Source organism: Anguilla rostrata, chromosome 7 (genome assembly GCF_018555375.3).
Source record: "Anguilla rostrata isolate EN2019 chromosome 7, ASM1855537v3, whole genome shotgun sequence".
Lineage (NCBI taxonomy): Eukaryota > Metazoa > Chordata > Actinopteri > Anguilliformes > Anguillidae > Anguilla > Anguilla rostrata.
Genome location: NC_057939.1, coordinates 37,044,170 through 37,062,369, shown reverse-complemented (window position 1 = coordinate 37,062,369; position 18,200 = coordinate 37,044,170). Strand labels below are relative to the sequence as shown.

The 18,200-nt window shown below is 40.3% G+C and overlaps 1 protein-coding gene across 4 annotated transcripts; it reads right to left on the bottom strand.

The window, feature by feature from the left end:
- Positions 1 to 2,347: 2,347 nt before the first annotated feature.
- LOC135259621 (uncharacterized) lies at positions 2,348 to 17,492 on the bottom strand. 4 transcript variants are annotated; one of them, XM_064344182.1, is made up of 7 exons: positions 15,810 to 16,360; positions 15,151 to 15,211; positions 12,106 to 12,171; positions 11,907 to 12,035; positions 11,134 to 11,314; positions 9,857 to 10,254; positions 2,348 to 8,020 (listed from the first exon to the last, which is right to left on the bottom strand). In XM_064344182.1, the coding sequence occupies exons 4-7, from the start codon at positions 12,027 to 12,029 to the stop codon at positions 5,117 to 5,119; spliced, it is 3,606 nt and encodes a 1,201-aa protein (XP_064200252.1). In that variant the 5' UTR covers positions 12,030 to 12,035; positions 12,106 to 12,171; positions 15,151 to 15,211; positions 15,810 to 16,360; the 3' UTR covers positions 2,348 to 5,116. The 4 variants fall into 4 exon arrangements, with proteins under 4 accessions (XP_064200252.1, XP_064200253.1, XP_064200250.1 ...); XM_064344183.1 differs by lacking the exons at positions 15,151 to 15,211; positions 15,810 to 16,360 and adding an exon at positions 17,364 to 17,467; XM_064344180.1 differs by lacking the exon at positions 12,106 to 12,171 and having other exon boundaries at positions 15,810 to 16,361.
- Positions 17,493 to 18,200: the final 708 nt, after the last annotated feature.

Below are 18,200 nucleotides of genomic sequence, written 5' to 3'. Positions count from 1 at the left end.
ATTTTTGTCCACCAGCAAGGAAACCACAGGGAGTCCATGAGAAAAGGAAGTGGCCCTGATGGTCCCTAGGAGAGTATCCTAACCCACCCCACCCCACCCCTCTCCACAGATGCTCCAGCCAAGAGAACTACAGCTTTGGATATCAGGTTACACATTGCAGCTACATGTTTGTCTGCCAGCAGAGCAAATACCCCAGGCCTTATTATATTATCATTTTTACAAGCGCAAACCCCTCACTCTTCCTCAAAATAGAGTGAAAATCATGCACTGCCTCTGCCCTACAGCATAAACAAGACCATTCGTGAGCAGGCTGTGTCTATTGCACACAGCCCTCCCACCACTGTCTGCGTATCAGCAGAGCAAGGAGGGGTGGGGCTACTTGTCCTTCACCAGGCTGTAGTCTCTGTCTGTGCATTGAATACACTGGCATTGGGAGATCTGACTGGAGTTTAGTAAATAAATATAAGAAGTCACACTGCCAGTGCTCTCCTTGACTTCAATGGCCTTCCAGGTCAGCCTGCCTGTATCTGTTTAAGGAGATAACAGCTGGGTTGTGTTGACACTAAATCCCCCCTTCACTCCTATATTGTTATTCCAGTCACAGTTTAATTGACATACAGGCATTAAAGCCCCGTCCCTTGTGCCTTTTTCCACTTCTACTTTACTGATATCATAGACATTACATTTCCATCCTGAGTTATGCCAGAGTGTGCTGATATGTACACTTAGTTTAGTATACACTGTCCCAGCAGTAGGACATTGACTATAGCAGGGGTGTGCAATTCCAGTCCTGGAGGGCTGGTGCGTATGCAGGTTTTTGTTTCTACCATTTACCCTGGCTAAGGGAGCTAACGGAGTGTAGCACAGTGGGTAAGGAACTAGACTCTTGACCGAAAGGTCACAGGTTCGATTCCCGGGTAGGACACTGCCGTTGTACCCTTGAGCAAGGTACTTAACCGAAATTGCTTCAGTATATATCCAGCTGTATAAATGGATACAATGTAAAATGCTATGCAAAAAAAGTTGTGTAAGTCGCTCTGGATAAGAGCGTCTGCTAAATGCCTGTAATGTAATGTAATGTAATTGGTTATATACACTGGTTCACTCGTAGATTAGATCACAGTAAAGAGTTTCATACAGGGACATAGGAAAAATCTTTGTCTGTGATGCATGCAATTATCATGAAATATAGCTGAAATTTACGATGGTGTAGATATTAGGGCTAATTAAGTAATTAAGGCCAGGGGTTGACATGAAAACCAGAAGCGGAAACAGCCCTTGCTGTCCCACCTCTGAACTATAGTGTCCCAGTGCCCTCTGGTGGCCCCCTCTGCACACTACGCTGTGTTCAGAGGCAAAGCATGCTATTGGGTATTAATATAAAGCTTTAGTTCTACTGAAAACATTCAGACAGATCTTAGCATGGTCTTAATACACTGAAATTAGTATTGCTACCTGTGATGCTTGTTACTCTGGGTATTATCTCCTCAGTCATGCTGTTAGGTTGCACTCTTTTGGTCTCACAGTATCGTTCACAAATGTCAGTTGTCATGATCATGAAATATATGTGAGACATTACATTACATTTATTTGGCAGACACTTTTATCCAAAGCGATGTACAACAAGTGCATACCGAAGGTCACTGGAACACTTGTGTTCTTTAAATGTGTTCTTTTTCACAACATGTGTACCTCAGTTTTAGTTTATGGTCACTACATACAATGTATGAAAATCTGTGGTCCGATGGGCTGGAACATATAAAGGTATTATTTTTTTAAAATAGATATTTCTTACATGTATTATCCCAGACAAATTATGACCCTAACAGCCTTCCATTGACAAACATGTTACTGCCAACTAAATAATTTTATGCCTTCTACAGTTGGCCTTGTTGGGATCAACATATTATTGAGAAGAGTGATTAAACCCAAAAGTGCTGTGGGAAAAACCCCAGATGAACAAGTACTAAAAGTATTTTATCGACACACTGCATCAGTTAAATGGGCATAGCAGAATGGGGCACCTTTGTAGTGAAAGGCCATTGTATTTTGTAAGATATACAGTACTTTATTGTATTCTTAAATAAACAACGACATTTTTGTGGTGTAGTTAAATTTGGAAAACTGAACACTTCACAGGATCACAGCTTAATTTTATGTCAATGAGCAGTTCCATGTATTTGCCTGCATATTGGCCTTAGTTGCTTGGAATTACACATTGGATGTGTTATGCCAAAGATAGCAGAAATTTGGGCTGAATATCTCAAGGTTATAGGTCTGCAAAAGAAACTGATACAACACAGACACAAATGACACAAAAACAAGAATAGCATAAAACAGTCGGAACTCATTCAGAACATGTGGATTTTATTTTTGATGTGTTTTGATCTCATCATTGAAGTTATTTCAGAAGCAAATTATTGATAGTACATTATAAAATAAGGAAGGTGGCAGGACTGTGGACACAGAAAATAAATGCAGAGGAACTATCAGAAATTAAAGGTCAAGGTTGCCCAAGGGATGTAGGGACTGGTACAAAGACTCCTTGACAACATATGAAATGTCCCTCGTGTTTACACTAATGCCACAGCAACAGTGGATTATCCGTTCTGTTTGGTCATTAACCCTTCACACTGTGTATGTTGCTGTACCCCTATATATGATTATACATTCCATGAGACAGTTTGTAAGGAAAAATACTAAGTACTATACATTTTTAAAAATATGTACAAGTAGATATAGAATATATCTGTCTTTGCTTCTATACACTACGTTAAACTAATCCTAGAGGGGATTTTCTTAATTTGTCAGTCATTTTCATAAAAGATTTAATTAAAAGTACACAAACATGACATAATTTCATTTCTCACTGATATATGCACACTACAATTTATTGATTTTTTAAATAAGTAAAACAAGTAACAAGATAAACCACTAGGCCAGTCTTAAACTACATTTACCCTGTAGATATTCTGTGTTACTATTGATTCTATTCATATTCCATTAGTTTAATACCATTTTCTTTTTACATAATCACAAATGATTTTAAGGTCTAACATGCAATAGTTTAAAAGTTTAATATGTACATATGATCACAAAAAACTGCTTAATAATTAATTGTGATATTTATCATCATCACAATCGATCACTGAGTAAATTATAAGTAACAATGTAATCAACAACTATAGCAGTATTGACCAAATTAACTGCCAATATGCTTTCCATGATTGCAATTACAGGAAGGTTTTTACAGCTACATTCAAAATTAATAAGTGGAAGACATTCTGATATTGCAGTGTTGGAATCCAATGTATTACTGGGCTTATTGAGACGTGATAAGCATTCAAAGTCTACATAATTCTGAAATTGCAAACCATAATAGTTTAAGCACATTCAGAGTTTTGTGCTTAAAGGGAGCTTGTGAGGAGAGCAGAATGCACACATGGAGAGGAGCATGAGCATGTGTGTCATTGAAGACTGAGATATGCACATTCAGACCGACTTGGAAAGTGCATTTTTCTCCGGGTCAATTTACTCACAAAGAGGTAAAAAATCTAGACTGGTACCATCAGGAAATGTTTTGTAACTACAAATGGGTTCAATCAAATGTTTGTATTTTATATAGAATGATTCATCAGTGATATCACAATTATATATGTATATATGTATAATCAAAATGAGACTATATTGTCATTGTTTGATTCCAGGTTCCAGGGTAATTCAAGGAAACAATTTGCCTGCACAAAAGCCTTCTATGGGTAAAGCCAGAAATATACATTCTCATTACAATGGTCAAATAGAAACTAAATATGGGTGATAAGTACAGATATGTACATCATGGGGGACCACTTCCTGTTCAATAGACTAGTTTCTAATGGGCCAATTATAATTAACAATTTAGTTGTTTAGCAGATACTTTTAACTAATGCAACTTACAAAAGTGGACCACTCTGGAAGTGGACTCACTTTTACCCTGGAAGTTTTATTTTCTATTGTATTACTGTAAAGACTTTTAGTGTTTTCCAGTGTAAGCATTTCTTTTCTCACCTATTATGTTCTCCGACACTGTGTCATACGTATTTAAAAAACGTATGATTAAATAGCATGCACATTAGATGTTGGCAGAATTATGCAATAAACCCTACCCTTACTCAACTGCAATATATCCACATAAAAAGTAAATGGCTAGTTAATTCTGCAGTAAGCACAATATATGGTGTCAAAGAGGGAAAAGAGGTAATAGCCACAAAAGGGCTATTTGGTACTAGTTGGTGACATTAAAATTATTTATTAAAATGTGTATGTCATTATGAACTTATCTTAATATTAGTAATTTGAACATAAAAGTTTCAATAAAATGGCACGACTTGAATCTTTTTGTCTGAATTGTATGTAAAACCATTGTTGCCTATATGGAAAAAAACCACGGAGCTGTAATTTCACATGTTAGTTGATAGATTGCACCAATTGCATCTTTTCCTGTGTGCAAAGAGTGTTTAGATAAAACCAGACAAAAGTCATGCTAATCTCAAGCCAGGATTCACTTGAGTCAATGTCAATGGGACAGCTTCTTTTCAGTGAGTCTCCACCTCACGTGTGCATCAGTCGTGTCCCCACTGAAGTCACACAAGCCAGAATGTGTAGGGAATAACACACTTGAAATGTCAGTTAACTGTGTGTATATCAAACCAGGATCAGGCCCCATGCAAAAAGTTTCTGTGACTGCATCCCAGGGGGTCCAGCTCCTATGGGGACTGGCTGAAGGGTGGGAATGCTAACTGTATTCAGAGGTATTCAGTTCAGCTCATGACTTGCAGGACTGCATCCCAGCAGGCTTTCCAACTCTACTTAAAACAGCTAAACCAGAGTACTGGGGAGGGAAACTAAGCCAAGCAATTAATTAGATCAGGGAGGAATTATGCCTGGCTGGAATCGCAGCCTGTACACTATGGCCCTCTAGGAGTTGCCCTATGCTAGGTGTTTTAGGCCATTTTGTGCACATGGCCTCACTTGAGTTTGAGTTTGGTCCCAGTCCTTCTTGAAGTTACTCTTTTAGCTGGTTCTGAAGTGCTTTATAGAGAATAGAGAATAAGCATGTGTTTAACAGCAGTTACCACTACTTCTTCAGTTGCCACAGCATGGCTGCGGCAACCACTCCAACCACAGCAGCAGGGACATAGTAGTTTCCCAGTGGGCTGCGTTGGTTTAGCTGACCCTGCTCTGGAAAAGCCTCTAGCTTCTCTGTGATAACACCCACTGCTGTTTCACCAGACACAGTGTGATTCTGGGGAGCCAGATCTTCAGACATGCAGAGCTTCTTCTTGTCCACATCTTGCTCATCAGTGATGTCACAGCAGGGAGCACTGCAGTGGTTCTTTATTGGCTTGTGGATGTGTGATTCCATATCAACGTAGGCAGCACTGTCTGGCTTTTTGTTCAGTGAGGCAGGAGAGGTCAAATTGATGGTCAAGTGAGTGGAGCTGCGGTGGTTCTCTACTGTCTCCTTGTTGGAGGTTGTGTCACCAGGGCTCTGGCTACCCATGTTGTTGGGGGATGCACTGTCTGCATTGGGGAAGAATGATTCTTCAGAACTCAATCCAATCTTAAGGTGGAAGGCGTCACAGTGGTTTTCCTCTGTCTCAAGGTGGAGTGGCTCTGTGTTTCCAGAAATTCTACCTTCTACGTCTTTGGAGCTAAATGTCCCTTGGCTGTAGTTGGACAAAGCAGAGGTGGGTAAGCTGATCTCAAGGTGAGTAGAGTTATACGGATTATCCGTCAGCTCTTTGTGTGTTGACTCAGTTGCACTCTCCACATCGCTGGGAACAATGCTCTTTGGGATGTGGTTGGACAAGGAGGCAGGCAAATTAGCCTCAAGATGGTTGGAGTCCTGATTCCCTGTATTATTTTCAGGCAGCTCTGTACAGCTGGGGACTACAATGCACACCTCATTAGGAACCCTACTGACTATGCCACCTGGTGTGTCACTGTCTCCCCCAGCAGGTCCCCCAATTTCTCCTTCTCCAGGGCCCCGAATGTTTCTCACTTCTGGTTCCCTACTTTCTCCTTCTCCAGGGATCACATTGTCACCTTCTCCAGGTCCCCCACTTTTTCCTTCACCTGGAATCATGCTGTCACTTGTTCCTGGGACTCCACTGTCTCTATTTGCAGATTCTCCATTGTCTTCCTCTTGAGGTCCACCACTGTCAGCTTCTCTAGTAGTGTAACTACCTCCATCCCCAGGGGCCCCATTATCTTTCTCTCCAGGGTCACCACTGTCTCCCTTCTTAGAGGACCCACTGTCTCCCTCCCCAGATGTCCCACTATCTCCATTTCCAGGGGCCCCACAGTCTGTACCTCCTGGTGGCCCACTACCTCCAGAGGCCCCACCGTCTTTGTCACCCGAGGCCCCGTTGTCCCTACCACCAGGGGCCCCATCATCTACATTACTTGAGGCCCCATTGTCCTCCTCACCAGGGGCCTCACTCTCTGTGTCACCACTGTCCTCATCACAAGAGGCTTCACTGTGTCCTTCAGCAGGGCCCCCACTCTCTGAATCAACCTGGTCCCCACTGTCTCTCCCATCAGGGGCCCGGCTATCCCCCTCACCAGACACCCCATTATCTGCCTCACCAGGGAAAAAGCTCTCTGAGTTGTGGTTGGAGGAGGGGGCATCGGGTGAGCTGATCTCCTGTTGGGCTATGTCACAGTCATTCTCCTTCAACACATTTTGGGGTAGGTGGGGATCTGTGGGCTCCAGGGCTATGAAGGGAGCACTCTCCATGCTATCGGGGGCAGTATTCTCCATGATGTCTGCAGCTCTATTCTGTGTGTTGCTGGGTCCTACAATGTCATGGATCACACTCTCTGGATTGTGGCTGGATGTGGTGATGTCAGGGTGGGCAGAGTAACAATAATTTTTTTCAGCTCTGCTCTCTGGGTGTTCAAGGGAACTGCCCTCTAATTTATCACAAGGAATAGTTTCTGCGTTTTCACTTACTAAGCTCTCTGCATTAACAATGACAACTTTGTCCTTGTCAGAGACAACATTCTGTCGATTTTCAGGGGTAGTGCTGTCAGCGTCACCAATGCCATCTCCATTACTAGGGATAACAGTGTTCTTATTCTCAGGCTGAAAACTTTCTACAGCAGTTCCAGTTGCACTTTTCTCACCAGAAAATACACCCTCTACATCATGAGGGGTAACAATCTCTTTTTCACTGAAAGTTACACCTTTTGCATAGCCGGGGGCAACTCTCTCTGCATCAGAGAGGGCTTCACTTTCTACATCACCAGGGGCAACCCTCTCTGGACCACAGAGTGCTACATTCTTAAATTCCTCAGGGGCAACTCTTGCTGCATTAATCTCGCTGAAGGGTTCACTTTCTGCATCACCTTGGGCAACGTTCTGTGTGTCACCAGGGACCACCATCTCTGTGTCACTAAGAGTTACACCACTTGGCTGACTAAGGCCAACCTTTTCTGCATCACTGAGGACTATACTCTCTGCATCACCAGGGGCCACATTCTCCGCTTCACTGAGGACTAAGCTCTCTGCATCACCAGAAGCCCCCTTCTCTGTATCACTAAGGGCTATGCTGCTTTCCTCACCAGTGTCTACTTTCCTTGCATCACAGAGGGTTACGTTCTCTGCATCACCAGGAGAAACCTTCTTTGCATCACTGAGGGCTATATTCTCTGCATTGACACTTTCAGAAGTGTGGTGTGACAAGCTGGAGCTACACTCCAGGTTGACAGTGTCATCAGAGTATGCACCCTGATCTGGGATAGGTGGAAAGGTAGACGGGCTGTCGAAGGGCTGGTGCACCTGGACACTGTGGATGGAGGTCAGCAGCACTGGCTTGTTGGAGCACACTTCTTCACCTGCTGAGGCTCTTCCCACACAGGACGGAGAGATGAGGCCATCTGTGACATCTTGTTCATTCAAAGAAGCCATGACTCCAGCTACTTCCTCAGTTGGACTCCCCAACACTGGACTTAAATGCAGACCTTGTGCCAAAACCTTTAAGAGTATAGATGCAAAGTTATGGATTAATGACAGTTCATTTTTGAATGCACTACTTGGTTGTACAGTACACTATTTTACAAGGGAACTTGTTTTTGACATTAATTCAGTATGTCCAATGATAATATGGTGAAAAATCATTTTAAACAAACATTTTAAACACTAAGTTTTGAGATATCTGTCTATATATGCACCACTGGGGCAACCACACCAACTCTGAAGAGCCAGTAAATTCCTAAAAAGCAACGTGCATTTAGAGCATGAAATGGGTAAATAATTCAAATGTTTTCCTTCAGGCACATACCCCTACTCTCTGAGGAAGAATAGGATTTAATATATGATTTTGATGAGGACATAAGTCCCCTAGGCCAGAGTGCACTGGTAGGAAAGTGTAAGAGTGTGAAAGACAATAAAAATTCACAGTGGCTTCAGATAGCACTGACACCTTCGTTTATGTGGAAAATCTGAAGTCATGGCAACACAAGAAGAGATGAGGGTGCTGCTATGATTGGCCCTGAGAGCAGCAGCTTCTTGGAGTCAGAAAACAAACCATATATCACCAGTCTTAAAATATTTGGGAAACTTTCTAACAAGTATATAACTTTTTGTAAGTAGTTATGTAACAATCTAACCAGTCACTAGCTAGCTTGATAGATGGTTATCTGTCCAGATCAGTGGTGTAGGAGGACTGTGAAAAAGGGGGTAGGCTGACTAGGTAGGTTTTTCAGGAATACATTTTCCACACGCACTACGCCCTGCTCTAGCACTCCTTGGAGCTATCCTATGACATTACTGCACTCCTAATTACAATACAGGCATCGTCTGAACTATTACAACTCCACTGCCTTATAAGTCCAAAAAATTAAAAAAACAGAATTATGAAAAGGTGTTTTTCTTTTTTAAATCAATATCACAGCAAGACTAAGTACATAACAAAGAGAGCACAGGCTTCACATAAAGCCAAACCAACAATGCAACACCCCTCCCTATAAAGTGTGCATATGCTTGTGACAGGCAGAACTCATTAGCCCTAATTAAGAGGAAATAACTGAATTCAAATTGTACGGCCGAGATGTACACAACAAAGTTGAGGGAAAAACAAGACCAGAACTTAAAATCCCATGCCAACAAGCATCCTACAATATAGCATTCCCTTGCACAGGCAGAAAATAATCAGCTATAAAATTTTAAAAGACCAACGATTTTTGGTAAACAAACTCAATTTTTTACACAGGACATCTCTCGTGACAAACAACTTGTTACAGTACAAGACAGCACCTTTAGTGACCACGTTATGGTAACATGTCAAGCATAAAAAATATATATGATTCTAGCTTAATATTCTAGCTTGTTGCAGAGAAGGTAACATAGGACAAACCAATTTGTAATATAATTTATACAGATACTACTAAAACAAAAATGTAATAAATCTACAGTTACTTTAAAGTTCATTTTTATTTCAAGGAATGGTCAAATGCTTTAATAATACAATCTTTAATGGCACATGCTAGCATCATGCATCGCATGTTTATAACCCTTCAGTAATACAGAAATAAAGAAAATTCAAAGATATTAAATTTAGGAGAAATTTTCCTTGAAACGATCATGCAGTATGAGACTACTGATGATTCGTTACATTTTGCTTGATGATTTGCCTATGATTATTGTTATTACTGCATCCTTTCTTGCCTTCTTGCCATTCAAGATTTTTTGATCTAGAGTAATTTACATGTTTTGAAGTTTGGATTTATTTCTTTCATTCAGTTACTTTCCAAAACTACCCAACTGGACCACAAACATTATGATTTTTGAAAAGGAAAGGAATAAGCTTGCCTGACCAACACTTGACTTGGAGGTGTCAGCGGATTTATCAGAGGCACTTTGTAGTTTTGGATTGGCATCCTGAATTGGTTCCACTGCTGGCACCTGAGGGCTTGGAGAAGGTACTGCAGGTGAGGAGATATGAGATGTTGGGGTCACAGCTCCAATGTCCTCAGTAGTATGGGTTTGCACAGAGGCAGCGGGTTCTGCGGGGCTCTGGGATGAGACTACAACAGATGAAGGACCTGTGTGATTGGCTAATATCCCATCACCAGGGGCAGCCTCAGGGGGAAGGGATAAGGCCACATCTACGGCCTCATCCATTTTAGGGGTTGAGACGGTGCTGAGGTCGAGCGGAGGCTGAAGGGTTCCACCAGACATAGGGGCCATGGGAGCAAGAGCACTGACATCTACAGGAGAAGAGGAGACTCACACTTGATATGCCAAATCATTCTCATTTATAAATAAGGGTTTTATATACATTACCTTGCTAATGTATTCAGACACCTGCCCAGTTTCACAATTTATTGCATCAGAGTTTGAAATAATTACAGTTTTAATAGGAATACATTTTTACTGATTTGCACAACTTACTTCACTCTGTCAAAGCCAAAATGTATATATGGTTATCAAAACCACACACGGTTGAATAGTGCACAAATAGTCTTTGTGCACTAAACAACTCAAGGATTGCTTTAGAAGTGAATAAAAAATCATTTGAATAGCCTTAATCTTGTCACATCTAAGGGTGAAGGTAGGTGTATTGTAACACCCAGTCACTGCCTAGATCAGGCTCAAATGCCACCCTGTCCTGGTGTGGAAATGGAAAGAGACGGTTCAAATTTAAATTTAACGGTTCAAACGGTTCAAATTTGAAAAAAAAAAAAGCATTTATGTGTTGTTTTTTGGTCAGATTAGACTAAATTGGCAAGCCATATTTTGGGAGGAAGGCAGAATACATTGCAAGAAAACCAAAAGGAAACACTAGAACATTAACCAACCTAAAAGGCAAGCACAAAAAAGCAAAAAAGGCAAAAAAGAATTACAGTTAATGGCTCAACAAACATATGAAAGAAAAAATAAATAAAAACAAAACACAAATTATATCATAAATGTCTCCCCGAACAGAACACAGCAGAGAGAGAGAGAGAGAGAGAGAGAGGGAGAATATTTCAATCATTAAAATTTCAGTGTTTGCACTTGAAACTTGGACATAGCCTTGCTTGTGTTTTGCATCAATGAAATTACTCTGGAAGAGCCGGAGCACACTGCAATAAACAGGGACTTACTGGGCTGGATTTTCAGAGACTTGTACTCTTCCTGGATTTGGCTGGCAAAGCCACTGTGCTCACATGTCTTTAGGGCAGAGATGAATTCCTCCAGCCAGTTATCCTTGTGTCTCAGGCTGCTGAGGAGCAGCTGCATGGCATTGTAGTTGCCTGTGCTTTCCCGCTTGGCCTCAATATTCTCCTTCAAGATACAGATATGCACCAATGGCACTGTGACACTGTTCATGTATAGAACTTAGAGAAGTTAAAATAAGAAGATCTGTTCAAATACATTACTGTAAACTCAATCAAATTGAATAGTTAGTGCTGTGCACTTTACCCGTAATTTTTGTTTTTTAATTGCCCCCATAATTCTTCATGTTTTGAAATATCTTAGAAAAACTTGTAAATAATAAGTTACAGTACTACACACATTTTCATTAATTGATGCAAAGAAAAACGAAAGCAATAAAAGTGCCAAAACAAACCTTTAGGTGGCAGGTTTTAGATTTTCCAATTATTGTGTCATAGCCTTCAACAAGGAACTACATTCTGATCACTTGTTTAAAGTACAACATAGCTTGGATTGTAGAGAACAGACCAAATAGTGCTGAACAAGAAATAAACTGAAGCACATAATGGTGTGATTTGTTGAATTGATTATGAATATGCATGAAGGGCATGGTTGAAGAACATCCATAGCTAGTCTATCAACACTCAATCGCAGTGGTAATGCTGGAACTGACTATCTGACTGGTACCTGGAACATTGGTGGTCATTTGCAGAGTACCTACCCGGTCTGACTGCGTGAGGCTAGGAAGATGCGGCACAAGCTCTCTCACTTTGACTGTAGTCACAATCTTTGCCATATTGCGCCTCAGGTAGCCATTGAAAAATTTGTCTTCTGCGTCCTCCATTTTGAGCTGCACAAATGATATTGAATGTTACACATGAGCAAAAAATAGAGAAACTAAATAAGAGTGCATAATCCACCTGTAAATGTGTCCAATCTATTCAGGCATGTTGTATTCAAAGGTTTCTCCCCCAGACAGATGGGGCCTTATAGAAAAAAGGAAGCTAGGTATTTAGAAGTCCCCAAAGATGCATGTGTTTTCATAACCTGTAGGCTGAACAGAATACAGAGAAAGAGAGAGAGATATAAACCTAAAAATTATTTTAATGAACACTGGTCCACATGTAGTTTACTGACAAAACATGAACCAATACATGTTGGCTCATCTTTTACCTCTATACTGAAGTTTCAAAAGAAATTACATCTATACTATACTTACATATATATATACATATATATATATACATGTATATATACAGTAGATGAACTTCTTAAATATTGTTATTTCTTTGTATAGCTTTAATGCATGCACACATACTATAGTTAGCATACTATAATTAGTATTATTTTAGCTTATTTATTATTGAGTGCCACGTATGCACACGTTAACACTGGGCACCCACATTTCAGAAGATCTCACGTGGACAACCAACACAAACTCTCTGGTTAAGAAGGCACAACAGCGGCTTTACTTCCTAAGAACACTCAGGAAAGTCAACCTGCCACAACAGCTGCTAGTGTCCTTCTACCGCTGCTCCATTAAGAGTGTCCTGACACATGGGATCCTAGTGTGGTATGGCAACAGTTCTGCGGCTGACAAGAAGGCTCTGCAGAGAGTCATCAACACAGCACAGAAGATCACCAACACACATCTGCCTGCCCTGGAAGACATCTATAGCTCCCGTTGCCTGCGGAAGGCATCCTGCATCTTAAAGGATCCATATCACCCCGCCCATCACTTGTTCGTCCTTCTGCCCTCAGGAAAGCGCTACAGGTCCGTCAAAGCGCGCACCACAAGATTAACGAACAGTTTCTACCCCAAAGCCATCACTACACTGAACTCTGCACTGAAAGTATGCCCCCCATAGACAATATTTATACTGTACAATACCAATATTTATTCATATTCATATTTATTTGTGCAATACTTATATTTATTCTGTGCAGTACTGGTATTTATTCTGTGCAGTCAGGTACTCTGTGCTTATTCGGTGCATAAGTAGGCATAATGGGTATGCGTGTGTGAATTTGTGTGCATGTGTGTCAGAGTGTGTGCACGTGAGTGCACGAGTGTGAGCTGTATGAAGAGTTTTTATTATTCCTTTTTTTATCTTCTATATTTTTATTACCTTGTTTTATCTTGTATATTTGAGCTCCGCTCAGGCAGTGCACCTGAATTTCGTTGTACACACCAGTACAATGACAATAAAGAAATTCTATTCTAAGAATCCTATTATATAGGTTAATATAGAAGTTGCATATGTCCAAAACAAACTTGTGGCAGTTGTTTAAAAGATTTAAGCATTGTCCAATCAAAAAGTTGTGCTACAAGAGAACTTCTAAGGATAACAATAATGGAGCAAGGTTCAGGCCCACCAAATAAAACTCCCACCCGAACCATGTGAAATGAATTGTGGTAGTTGGCATTCAGCTGTGCTGTACAATCCCCAGAAATCTCACCAAATACTGCAATCCTGGTGCAGCTCAGGGTTTATGTGACAAGAGTTTAGTGGCATAGCTCATGTTAATGACAGAACATGGCTAAAGCCTCATTGAAATTATCCACTGGTTTGAGATAAGAGAAATCAGAATATATGAAATGTAAAATAAAAAATGAATGCTAAACACTGAGTTGGCAGACACACCGCACAGTCAAAACAAATATAAAATGCATCAAAGCATTCCAAAAAGTTGTGAGAAACAGCTAAATATTCTGAAAAAAGCCATATTTCTTAGAACCAGCTAGAGGTTGACCCCAAGCAAGGCAGAGACAAGAAAATCTTTCCAAACATTGTTCAGAATGCAAAATGATCATTTTCTACTCCAACCAACTGCATCAATGCAGGTGCCTTTCTTCATAAAGACCAGTTTACACCAAGCATCGCTAAGCACTGAGAGAAGATACTGTTTCAAATTTGCCATGATTAAATTCATTCACAAAAGTTCTACCTTTTGACGGGATCAGAAACAGGGGTTAGCCAATCCTAGTTTAAATCACCCATGATCACAAACACCTTATCATTAAACTCAGCCAATAAATCAGGCAAGGACAAAACTGCACCTGTTGAAGCTGAAGGAGTGCTATAACAGCCTAAAACAGTGAAATGAGAGTTATTAGTTTAATTAATTTTAACAGAAAGAAACAAACTGCTTTGGTATCTTTGTATATTTTACCATCATAGCATTAAATTTAGAATTTACATTTATAGCAACTCTCCCTCCTTTTTAGGTCTGTCTGGCCTAAAGACATTATAACCATATATGGACCCAAACATTAATAAGACCCAATTTAGGAATGAGACGTCTCACATTCTTGTGCAGGAGACCAATACCATTTTTCCATTTCTTATCTTAAAATTAGCAGGTGTGGACAGAACACCAAAATCAGTAACAGGCCCAGGATTTGTCTTAATATTCCGAGAAACTAAAAGCCAAAGAACAATTAGAAGTCTAGACCATGTAAGCACCAGTCATATCATTAGAGACACTGGACTCAGACTGTGCAAGCAAAAGATTTCGGAGGCACAAGAGGAAGGGGGCAGTCAAACATGCAATGCACAAACCTCGTAAATTTGTTAGCTTCAGAAAGACAACATATTGTGCTTGATATATGCTAATGAGAAAATAAGCTGGAATTCATGTTTCATTTACCGATAGATTGCTACCATACACTAACCAGACATAGCATGAGCCACCAGAGAGGAGGTGAGCTAGAAGGAATCCAAGTCCGATAACCAAACTAAGTCACAGAGTCATGATTTAGCAGACTACAAAGTTAGAGGAGAAAAATGACCAGATTCATGCTAATCTGATCACAACAAAAAACAAAGAGCAAAAAACTCAGACAGCAGGTCTAACTAATTTGGCAGACAATGGACACTGAACCAAATTATGAATTTGGTACACACAAGCAAACAACAACTCCAAACAGAGAATCAACACAAGGAGAAAGCTTGAGAACTCACTGTGCAGAAATCCTGGCAGCACAGCAGCCAGCAAGCAAGCAGCAACCCACTCGCCAAGCACCTACAGGGATAAGTTTCAGCTTGGGCAGCCAAGTAAACTGGCGGGTACCCAGTTAATGGCAAATCATGCAGAGCGCTGCAGAGCAGTGGCGCCCTTGGGCCTAAAGAAGGCAAGGTGTCAACTTGGTAGATTGTCTAATGTCCTTCAACAGCAGGCACAAGTCATACAGCGCTCAGGAGACCAACAGGGTAGCCAAGTGATTTGCCGGACCTCAGTAGGTAGCGTAGTAAAACACAGACCAGAAATGAATTTACAGCAGGGGCGTTATACTTTAAATACTCAGACCCACAGACTACAAACATTCCTTGTGACCTTCTGGAATTGTAATTATTATATTACTGGGAGTCATTAAAACTTCAATGGATAGTCAAAAGATTTGGTGAGATTACTTGCTCATACTAACACTGAAATAAGTGGAAAAAGCCATAAGATAATGGAAATACTACTAGACATCCAACTAGTAACTTAGTGGATGTTGATGGAACATTTAAGTAGTAACAGGGATCTTGCCAGTAGCTGCATAAATATTAATGAGCTTGAGATTTCACAACAGAACATAACATTTATCAGCCTCCACAGCAAGAGAAACATACTTTACCACATTCGTGTACTTCCGTAATATAATCTCTTTACACATAATAATGTCCAGGGGATCAGTGCAGCCCTTATCTTGATGACCTTCAATGATGTGTTTCTCTCAAAGAGCAAAAAACTGCTCTTAAAACAGGTAGATAACTCTCCAGAAACTTTTAATAAAGGCCAGAATTCAATCAAGTCAGTCATCCAATTAAATGAGACCTCAGCTGGAACAGAACCAGCAAAGGCTAGAGAATTCCACAATCAGAAGACACTGCACTTTCACTTCTGTGGGAATAGCTGTCCTTATTGTCCCCCATCCCAACAGCACATGAGTGTTTGTGTTTGACTCTACAGCCCTTTTCCTCTAGAGATGTTTTCACTCACTTTCAAGCAGCCTCTCCCACATCCAACAGAAGAACAACAGAGGCACAGAGGGGTTTTGTTTAGGTTAAAATGTCTCTCATTCTGAATCACTACAGCAGGCCTCATGCACCTAAATAGCACTCAAAAGGAACAAGCAGCTGCGCAACCAGTCTTGAGCAGTGCCAAGGAGCAAAGTTTAACAAGAGAACTCCTGTACTCAGTACTGTCAGCGTGATTCTAGTGAGCTGGTTCTTTTCCACTGTCAAGCACTTCTTCAGACATGTTCTTTAATATGAATGTGTACATGAAGGCAAAAAATTATAATTCAACTCTTTGCACAATACTGATAGGAATAGGTAGCTGAACAGAAGCACAAGTGGGTGTGGACATCCTGAAACAGGATCCCAGCTACAAAACAATGCGAGTTAATATGCTAACTGACCGTCCTCTACACCTGTAGGTCACTACAGCCTCAGAAAACCTGTCCTTCCGTGCTTGTTGACAGAGTATTTTGAATGGTTAAAGGACATTATCTTTACACATTTACATTGGTTTTACACAGCGCATCTCTCAATGATTAGGCCCATCTCTTAATAAAAAACAAACAAACAAACACACAAACAAAAACGCAGGCAGTACGGTGTAAAAGGAAAAGAAAATGTGACATTTAAAAACAATTGAGAAAGCTAATTAGTGAACTCAATCATTAAATTTGAAACTGGTTTCTGCACGTGATAATGTGTAATTGAATACATAAGACGGTCTTCCTTTTTATGTACCCTTAAGAATTAAACTATTTCCTCAAAACGACACTTGTGTGAAATGTGGATAAACCCCAAAAATAACAATAGCTTCGTTTGCAACGGTCTAAATTACATGTTAAATTATGAGAGAAAATGAAAAATAACAAAAAAGTGGTTGAAAGAAAGTATCAACCAGTGCCAATCCGAGTTCAGTCAGAGATCCTTTTCGAAGGTCATGATCATGCTATAGTGAGTAAAACCTGAACTGCTTTAATTTATAGGGGAATACTGTGCGAAACAAATGACAGAATTGTCAGACACGAAACTCTGGCAATAACATGTTAGATAAATAGGAAAAACTTTGTGGATTGATTGAAAATACGTATTCATCTTGTTTTACAATTTCAATGTTTCCTATGCAATCTTAAAAAGCTTTAACGACATAAAATACGGTAGATGTCTCTCACCTTGTAAAACTAAGGACAAGCCAAGGGAATCCGTGCCCTCTTCTCGTCCAGCCCTCTTTACTTTCGCTTCGTCCGCTTTTCTTATAAGCTCAGCCCTCCCGTGCGCTACGTCCTGCTGGTCACGTTGCACCGACTGTGTACAGCAGGTAGGCTTACTGCAAGGACTAGTAATATAGCGTCATAACTGCACAATTGAAAGTCGTTTTCTGTCCAGTTCATACCGATGTAATTGTCTGCGACGGTTGTGGAAAGCAGGAAATTTAAACTCATCATGCAAATTTCTGGACGTTTAAAATTTCACTTGTAGCCTACATACAGTACAATTAGAATTTATATTCTTAAATCGTATATTTTGATCATTTGCTTATTGCCTTGCGTTACACACAGACGACTACTTTTATCTCCCATCATCATGGTCTTCTCCAGTAACATCATTAAAGTTAGGGAGACCGCATAGCAGAGAAGACATCCAAAGCGAAAAAATAGTATACTTTCAGTACACTTAAAAAAAAAAAAAATTTAGGACACGTGTTAATTTAGTAGTTAAGTGTACTAAATTGGGACACTTTTTGCAAACTTAAGGTACATTTATGTATACTAATTGAAAGGTGGTCGGGCCTATCGCAGCATGCATTGGGCAAGAGGCAGGAACAGACCCGGACAGGTCACCACTCCATTGCAGAGCACTCAGCTGGGATTGAAACCTGAAATTAAAGTGTACATTTTCCAAAAGGATACTAAAGTATTTGCATTTAATGTAAAGTACTTAAAATTAGTGAAATAAGGTATACTTTCACTAAGTGTACTATTACTATAATTTACCAGGAATAAAGTATC

What these genes read in the sequence shown, in the direction of transcription:
- LOC135259621 (XM_064344180.1), bottom strand. Translation starts at nt 15,994, where the DNA reads ATGACTGACTTGATTGAATTCTGGCCTTTATTAAAAGTTTCTGGAGAG. An exon ending in GCTGCCAGGATTTCTGCACA is followed by an intron (nt 12,036 to 15,150) that starts GTGAGTTCTCAA and finishes TCATTTGTGCAG; the next exon opens with CTCAAAATGGAGGACGCAGA. An exon ending in GCCTCACGCAGTCAGACCGG is followed by an intron (nt 11,315 to 11,906) that starts GTAGGTACTCTG and finishes TGTATCTTGAAG; the next exon opens with GAGAATATTGAGGCCAAGCG.